A 9,876-nucleotide genomic window follows, 5' to 3' on the forward strand; every position below is an offset into this window, starting at 1 on the left:
GGTGGACTAGCTATCTTTTGTAGTACATACGCACACACACTCACACCCAAACAAAATAAGGTCATTCAAGCGTGTACTTCAATGCTTTCATATCGCTATATATATGTATGTACATATGTATATATACATATATATTATATATGTACTAGTCCATGTGTTTTTATCGAGGAACTCAAAGTTGGCACTAAATATGCAGCAAAGTGAAAGCGGACTGAGTGTGAGCGAGTCAGTGCGTCGAATTGGGCTCACGGTGGCCACAGCTGGTGTTCATATATAAATGTAAGTAAATATGAACAGCTAACACATACCAATAGGCCAACAGCCAATCGGACGTGCTTGACTTTCCCCGCTGAGTCAAAAAGGCGTTGCCGAACACCCCTTCGCTTGCGCTATATAGCCGCTTAGTAAATGGGCGCAGTGCGCAAGTATGGCCCCGGTCTCATAACCAGCTACAGCAGCAACAACAACATGACAAGAACTTGGAACAGGTTTTGCTATGTGGCTACATTGACTGCAGGTTACTCAGCGGCAATTCAGTTTAGCGCAGAAATTGCATGCACGCGGGTGTCACAGGCGTTTGTACGGATTTGCACGGGAAAACGTATTGAATAGCAGAACAAGAAGAAGAAAATAAAGCATGAAAAAATCGAAAAGTAAATACATATGCATCAACGTATATTGGCTATAATAGGTGGAGTGAGCAAGAAAGTTTGTCATAAATGCATACATACATACATATATAATGACATATGTATGTACTCAGATGTACCTATATATATATATATATATTTATATGCATTGCCTACTTAGTACCATGTATACTAACGTGAAAAAAATAATAATACATAACATGAAATTAATTAACTGCGCTGCAGTTAGTTCGGTGCAGTGTTTAGTGGCAGGCAGTAATTAAATTCATGCAACATCGCCAACCTAAACGTCAACCGACAGACAGCAACGACGTCAGTAAGCCAGTTCGTGCGCGCAACAAAATTTATTTACGCGAGAAAATTCTTAATGTGCCAATAAAAAATTCAAAAAAAAAAAAATTATAAAAAATAGAATAATAAAAGCTTAAATGAAACAAAAAATAGTAATCAATAAAATTAGTGTAAAATAAAATATATATTATATTTAAAAATATCTAAATCTCAACACTTGCTAATGTGTTTGCGCGACTCTTTCAAGCTTAACCGCAATAAATATCTATTCGTTTATGAAAGTGTAAAATAGTGAATATGTCCGCGCTAAATTTTAACCGTCGCCATGTACGTGAATTGTATTGACGCGCTGAAACGCCCAATCTTATTGTTTTTATGTATACTTAAACAAGTGTGAAAAAAATTTGCTAAAAATAAGAAACACGCAAATCGTCGGTAAAAAAAACAAAGTGCTCATTAAATTTTCCATTTCGTTGCGAGCGTTTGCCGACGCGCGCGCATAGTATGGAAAGCAACGCATTTGGAAGCAGCCATTTGCCGTCACAAGCTTTAGTCGTACTTTCGGAGGCTGCTTCCGGTTTGCATGAGGCTTTGAGGGGCCAGCGGCCTTTTCCAACAAGAGTAAGTTTAATCAAAATAATAGCTTCTTAAACAAGCTTCTTAAATCAGCGGGCAGTTTCAGTCGTTGAGCGGCTGGATCCAGGTTCGATTCCAGGCCCGCCCACCATCAAAAAAAGAAAACGTTTTTAACCAATAGCCGTCGCCACCACGGCATAAAAAATTGAACCTCCGAATCCATTTCGACCATGAGAAATCTTCTGTAGGTCACACAAATCGGCACACCACAAACAGAAGGAGAAGTTTGGCCAAGCCCGTAGCAAATGTGTGAAATGCCAAGATTTTTTAATTTATCGAAACATCTAAAAATCGACACCTGAGTGGAAGATCGACCTATCTCGGCAGCCAGTTCTCAAAAAACTTTTCAAGAACGTCCCATTTCAAACATTTTTTGAAAAACACCCTATCTTCGAATTTGATTGAAGAACGCCCGATCTCATAATTCGGCTCAATCAAAAATACCCTATCTCACTGGAAAATGTATTGAAAATGAGTTGAGATGGGGCATTTTTTAACCGAATTCTGAAATAGGGTGGTTTTGAAAAGTTTTCTGAGATAGGGCATTTTCGAACTGGCTGCCGAGATAGGTCGCTCTTCTACTCAGGTGTCGATATTATATTGGGAAAAAGGCAAACACCGGTATATACCGAACTAAACCTTGGCGTTGTATCTGCAAGCGCTAAGATGATAATTAAATGTATTTCCTTCGTCATTTTTTAAAAGCTTTTTATTTAGTTAAGTGTAAGATGGGGCGGCATAAAAGTATCTTCAAGATTTTGGAGGTATTTTGTATTAAACTGTAAACCAAGATAAATGTTGCTGAGGGGTGTGTTGTGCAAACTTTACCCACATTTATTAAAAAACAAAAAGAAAAATTCGGAACACTTCTGAACTGGAGCCAACAGCACTGAACTCTAAAGAGCGGTACTGCGCTGGAAGTGATATGTAGTGATGTGCAGAATTTTCGGTACCCAATACTCGGTACCCAATACCTAAAAAAAGATTTCGGTACCCAAAACTTCCTTTTCGCTACCCGATACCGATTCTTTACATTAAACCTTCGCCATTATATGCATTTCAAGTTTCTAAAAAACTTACTAATTTAAAAAAAAACTTAAAAAATTAAAATTTAAAAAACTTTAGAAAAAACATTACTAATTTATATGACATCGACTAAAACACTTGAACTTACCGCAACAGAGAAATATTATTTTATCAATTTTAACATTAGTCGATCCGAGGTTCAAGAAAAATGCTTTGATGGATGAAGAAGCCTTTCAGGAGCCAGTTAGCGACAAGTTTCGGGCCGATATCGCACTTGTTGACGTAGAAATATTTCATATCATACGTCAGCAAAACCAAAAAAGATGCTTCAAACAAGTAAGAGTTTCTCAGCATTATGGCCTCGAACCGACATTTGTATATACATCGTTCATTTGAATCAGTATTAAAAGCTCTATTGGCTTCTACATTCGGATTTTGATAGGCGAGTCTCCCCTGAACCATTTTTTACATATTTTTGGCCTATGTGCGCTTTTATTCGAGACCTATGTAAATGTTTCGGTACCGAGTATCGAGAGTACTGGATACTTTTTAAATCGGTACCGAATATCGATCAATACGTAAAAGTATTGACTGAGCACATCACTAGTAATATATAAAGGCTTACAAAATATCACCGACCCGAAATTAAAGTTATGATATTGAATAAGATCCCCCAACAAATGTATACCTTCTTCTTCTTGAATGGCGCTATAGCCGCCTAATCGATTCTGGTCGAGTCCACCAAAGCGCGTTCTCTTCTGTGGAATTTGCCATCGCCAACACGGAAAGACCCGTAAATCTTTAATTTGTATAAGCTTTTTTATGCTTCTGCACTACACACCACCACGACGAGAGAGGGCATTGCTTCTCACTTGTCTTTTATTGTAGTTCAAAGCTGGGATGATAAATGTGTTTTTTTTTTAATTTTGTGCCAAATTACCAAAAAAAGTGAACTAAATAAGCCGAGAAAGTACCAACATTTAAAAGACCATACATACATAGTAACATATACATATGTTTTTAGATTTTCTGTATAAAAATCATGATATAAAACATGGCGTGTCGAAGGTGGAAAACATAAGTGCAAATCAATTGTTTGAAAAGGCCACCAAAACGCCAAGGTAATCAACAAAAGCATAAAAGTTATATTATTATCTAAGTGCTAGTAATACCAAAATTTTCAAAAAAAAATCGTTGCATTTAACGGAATGGACGTTTTACAAAGATATTTCCTTTTATAGAAATAAACAAGTTAATATGTAGCAGTGCTCTCGTACATAAAATCTTGCAAAGTGGGGGAAATCGAGAGCGCAAAGTGACACTGAAATCTGCCACTTTCTGCTGGAAAAATTTTACCTGCGAAAACTTACAAGTAAAAAAGTCTGTTGACCACAAACATGTGTTCGTGAATAAACAAAAGAAAGGAAGAAAAGTTCAGTTTAGTTAATTTACTATTAATCTCTAATTTTCTAATTTCCATGCGTCAACTATGGCTGCTGTATAAAATTTTTCAATTGTACCATATTTTTCCCAGAAATATACCAAAATAGATAATAATGCTGAAAGGTTCTGGTCGAATTTGTCAGTTGATCGTTAAAATGAAAATGGGATAATTTTAAAGGCACGTTTGTAGCTATATATGGTTTTGTGAAACAAGGATGGGTGCTTGAAGGGGATTCTTTTATTTTCGATCGCGTCATAATGTAGTATCAAAAAAACTTATTCATTCCGAAATAATTCATTTATATGTTAAAAACATTTTTCCTATACAAAAGTATTCAATAGTAAACAAATTTCAAGTTGGGGACAATGCACCAAGCGGATAATAAATTACCAAATGAACCACCTATCAGCTGTTTCGAGGATTGCAAGTTTTTTTAAAATTTTGCAAACTGATCAGAATTTTTGCTGCTGGATGATTTTGTGTGGAGAAATGTGGAGATGATTTTGTATCAGAAAGTCAGAATGGCGTAAGTTGCACGTTTTTACTGGTTTTGCGTTCAATAAATTTTTCTCATATTTTGGACTTCCCCTCAATTTTACTCGCTATGATTATTTTATTCTCTGGCTGCTAGTACTTACTGGAAAATTTTATGAATAGACCTATTATGACAGCAACTTTTTTTTTTTTGATTTAAGTAAGAGTTTCGTTTTTAATAATACTTAAATATGGTAGAAAAATAAGACTATATTTTTATGCACAAAAATTCAAAACTCCAAGTAAATAGAGTGTGGTATTTCGACATAATTGTGCTGCAGTACCGTATCTTGACAAAAATGTCAATGTAGTACCAATTTACTTTTGGCTTCCAAAATGTACCAAAGAAGTACAATTGTACCGTGAATTTCATCACTGGTTCAAAGTAGCACTTATTGGCAAGAGTGATTCTCCGTTGGATTCAAAGGCTGACATTATTTTTGGTGTCAGCAGTGACGTGGGTGCCGAGACGCTTATGCTCTGATTGTTTGTCTGATGACAGGAAATACTTCGTTTTATCCTCCAGCTAATTTCGAGAAGGCAGAACAGACGTAGCGCCTATTTTTGCTGATGCTGCGATGTCGTTGGCATACGCCGGAAATTGTAAGCTTTTGTGAAAGATTGCACCCAAGCGATTCAGTTGTATCCATTCTCAAACGAATGGTTTTTAAATCAATAACGCTTGTGTTGACCTACGTCTAGCAGATGATTGTGGAGAGATGGCCCTAAGTAGGCAACATAGTATAAATTGAAACCAATACACTATGTTGCCTCAAAAAACACATAATTTTCGGATTCATTCAAGTTACCAAGTTCTTTTTTCAAAATCGTCAGATCGAGATATCTCTAAAAATTGCAAATAATAATAATAATAACAAGTAAGAAAGTCTAAGTTCGGGCGGAGCCGAACATTAAATACCCGGCGCAAGTATTAAATATGTGTTTTTTCACATTTCCGAAACCTACCGCTAGATGGTAAGCCGGGGTGTATCTATTTTGAGTAAATTAGCGTCCTTCAATTTCGAAATATTGAAGTTTCAAGCATTTCNCATGAGAAGCTATTTTTCATGGAAGAAATACTTCTCGATTTTTTTTTAATTTTTGGTAGCCCTAAATTTCTCAATTAGTATGAGAGCAGAACCACTTTTTAAATGTTATAGTTTTTGAGACATTCAAAAATAAAATCTCCCGAAATTTTGAAACTTAGAAATTCGAAAAAAATTTAATTTGTTCATTTAACACATTTTCTGCTAAATTTTTTTTATACAATATGTACTTCTAACTGAACTTAAAAAAGCGTGATATTCGCAAGGTGTTTTTTACAGGTATGAATTTTGAACTTTGAAAAAAATACTGCAAACTCTAAACTAAAAATGTAAAATGAATAAAAATTGTTTAAGATAACTTTATATAGAGTTTTAAAGGAATATAATTTTTCTTAAAATTAAAAAAACACCTTCTTGAGAATTTTAAATTCAGTTGGAGTTGGATATTGTACACAAATTTAGTCAAAAATTTTTTACGACTTTTTAATTTTTAAATTCTGTAAATATTTTATTTCTCGATATTTTTATATATTTTTTATAGTCGTAAATATCAGAATCATTTTTGTAAGTGTTAATAGTTTTTGAAATATTCAAAAATTAGACTTGTAAAATATCCGAAATTGTGAAATCTGGAATTTTTCAAAATCTTAAAAAAGAGTTTATTTTTTTTCATTTGGCAAAACTTTGTTTTATGATAAAAGAGATGAAAAATTCACGATAACAAAATTGTTATTTTCATAATTAAAATAATTAAATGTGCAGGTGTCAACCATCAATTCTCTCACAAGCCACTAAAGATGAACGTAAATTAAATTGCAGTTAACGACAAAAGCTATTCGTGAAAATTGAACGCTCATAGATCATTCGATCAACTACATGTGATCGAACGAGCATTTAGCCGATCGATTAATGTGGTGAAGCACTGGCGACTATTTTCACATACAAACATTTAAACACTTACTTGTCGCAACAATTTCCAAATGAAATGACATAGTCGTGCCGAATATGTCGAAAAGTGCTTGTAAACTGGTTAATAAAGTTAACAAAAAACAAAAAAAAAAAATAATTGCACGCGACTGTCAACAACTGATAAATTACTATTAATTAAGATATGTCGATAATTATGTGCCATCGATGAGACACAAATGGCCGAGAGAGAGCTTGAGAAAGTCGCATGCGATAAAGAAATGTTGCTGATGGGTTGCCATTGAGACAGGCAGCCTTTAAAGGGAGGTGTATACTGGTTCCAGCTTTTTTTGATATTTTTAATCTTTTTAACTGACTTCCAAAAAAGGAGGAGGTTATCAGTTCGTCGGAATATTTTTTATTTTTATTTTTTATTTTTTATGTATGTTACCGCATAACTTTGGACCACGTCAACCGATTTCGATAATTCTGTTTGCATCGGAAAGATAGTGTCTCAGAGGCGGTCCCATACTGGTTGAGATCCGATCAGTGGATGATGAGATATATATATATATATATATTTTTTTTATATGGGAGTTGAAGTCGGTTTTTTTTTTTTGCTAAAAATTACTTGTTATTTTAGTTGTTTCAAACATTGTGAATACTGATTAGTATCAACGCGCAAAGAATGCTATCAACTGCACTGATCTGTCAATGCGAGATTAACTCCAGTACACTGGTATGTACATATGTATGTACTGCGCAAGTTTAAAAATTTTAAGAATTATCCGTTGTTCTCGAAGCAGTCGGCATATCTGTGAAAAAATCTTCGTCGCTACTGGACATATTGTTCGCATGTTTAACATAACTTTACGCGGTTGGAGACGAATGAAACTGCTGCAGTGGCACCAACCGTTTACGCAAAGCGCGCTGACAGCCATGTCACGAAAATCAGCCAGCACCCAACAGGCGGCAGTCAGCAGCCGCAGTTCACAAAACTTGATCAAAGCGAATATTTTTCATCATTTGTAGCATCAGCGTCAAAATCATCGCTCATGTTTACAATGACAGACTAACCGGCCGACAAACAAACTTCAACTTTATACGATAAAAACGACAAACAAGCGAATGTGAAGGTGCACTGTGGCAGGCAAGCACCTATAAGCATCGAACTTATAGCACAACCTCTTAGCATAAGTAGCGATCGAGGGGCGCGCGCAAACAGAAGCCAACAACAATCAATGACACAGACACACCGGTCAGCATTCGAAGCAAGCGAGCAGCAATCATAAATCGTCAAGCAAATCTGCACACAATGGCTCACCGCACCACACCACACCACCATACAACAGCAACAACCACAACAGCGCTGAGAGAACATTCGAACATTGCGATGTGGAGCAGCAGTAGCGTCAACAACTACTTACTAACTGACTTTGGGGCCGCAATGACAACCGACGTTTCTCTAACTGCTACTAAAGTAGCCGCAGCACCTACATCTCTGGCATACACGTAAACAGCAGCCGGCTGAAATGTGGCACTTTAGCGCTTCATTTTTTGAGATTTTTCATTCTTGTTTTTGTTTTTTTTTTTTTGTTTAAGTATTAAAAGTAGTGCATTGTTTCAATACATATTTTGCCGTTTTCGTCGAAATTGTATACCGAGGCGTTTTAGGTAATACATTCAATATTGATGCGCGCGTCCGCAAGCTCATTTTGAATGGGTGTGGTGATTTATTGAGGCAAATAAACTACATACTGTAGTCGCAGTGTATTCCGGGCGCATGCGCAACTCAACTCAATTCGACATTTTATGATCGTTTCAACTGAATTTATAAAAGTGATCTTCAACAAAAATAAAAGACAAGATTGTGAATTTGAATTAAACCCACATATGTATGTACGCACATACATACTGATATCAGCAATAAAATATAAAACTTAAATAAAAGTTAAATCACGCAACACACTAAAGCTGTTGTAGATAAAGTGTTTACGTGTTTGCAAAGTATATTATCACTTACGTTTACTTCTGAGTAACTTCCTGTAAAAAAGTAATACGAAAATCAAGAATACATCAAAATAAGGTCAAGCATTTCAACTCATCAAATTAATAACCAAATTGCATAGCCACGTGTCCACAGCTCACACCTACTGCAATTGGTGGCATATTCACTATCTTTCAACGCTATATAACACTGGATCACAAATTTTAATTTGGTTTTTGTTCTCCAGATGCCACTATCCAATTTCTATGTTGAATTGCACGGTGATTCCGAAATTCGGATTAATTTTTTTTTCTATGGATATGTTTTCGAGATATTTGCAATTTACCGTTATTCATCTTAAAGCAAAAATTGGTTCCTTTTAATCACGTATATCTTACGAACTAATTTAAAAATCTTAATACAAAATACCATATACATATACATCACTTTCCAATAGGGCTTATAGTTTCTGACAAATTAATTAATCATTCCAACTTTTTTTGGCTTTTACTGATGAAGAAAATCGGTGGATAAATACGAAATAATGAGTGGTCAAATGAAAATACGCAAAGATTTTTTGTATGAAAAATGAGCAGGAAGTAAAGTTACTCATACGCCACGTACACCCGAGTAACACGCTTTATTGCTCGTATTTCATACAAAAAAACCTTTGCGGATTTTCAGTTGACCACTCATTATTTCGTATTTATCCGCCGATTTTCTTAATCAGTAACTTGGTTTTGTAACAGAACAGGCTTTAGTACAAATGCAAAAATTAGGCACAGAACCTGTTATGTTTGCCAAGTGTTAAGGTATTATTTTTGTTGTTATTGAACTTTTGTGTTTTTTTTTTATAAAAATGTAGTTCATTCTTTAACCAAACCCATGTTAATCCAATTTTCCAAATTTGTGCATTATTTAAAAAAATCAACAAATTTTCGTTAAAATTTCGAACTTTTTAAAAGTTCTAAAATATCCATCGACATTTTTAGCCATTTGAAATTTATACTTTACTCTACTAGAATTCAATGGGCTACAAAATTGCATACTCAGAATTTAATAAAAAAAGCTCGAAACTTTAACGAACTTTTGTTGATTTTTTTTTTTTTTAATTGCATACATGTTTAAGGCAGTGTCACTCTATTGGTACATTTGTACAGATTTGTTCATTATACCCGAGCGCACTTGTGCACAAGGGTATATTAATTTTGTTCACATAACGGTTGTTTGTAACAGCCAAAACGAATCGAGATAGATATAGACAAATGTATACATAAATGATCAGGATGAAAAAAGAAATCGATTAAGCCATGTCTGTCTGTCCGTCCGTCTGTCCGTCTGTCCGTCTGTCCGTCT

At 34.9% G+C, this 9,876-nt stretch overlaps 1 protein-coding gene across 1 annotated transcript in view; it reads left to right on the forward strand.

Moving 5' to 3' along the window:
* The first annotated feature begins 1,445 nt into the window (after nucleotides 1–1,445).
* tey (teyrha-meyrha) overlaps nucleotides 1,446–9,876 on the forward strand; it is a 52,598-nt gene continuing 44,167 nt past the window's right edge. The window contains exon 1 of the mRNA XM_017614737.1: nucleotides 1,446–1,562. Coding sequence (XP_017470226.1) covers nucleotides 1,446–1,562 — 117 coding nt within the window. The remainder of the gene's footprint in view (nucleotides 1,563–9,876) is intronic.

This window comes from Rhagoletis zephyria, unplaced genomic scaffold (genome assembly GCF_001687245.7).
Source record: "Rhagoletis zephyria isolate East Lansing unplaced genomic scaffold, Rhagoletis_zephyria_1.1 Rzeph_scaffold_00886, whole genome shotgun sequence".
In the NCBI taxonomy this organism is placed as follows: domain Eukaryota; kingdom Metazoa; phylum Arthropoda; class Insecta; order Diptera; family Tephritidae; genus Rhagoletis; species Rhagoletis zephyria.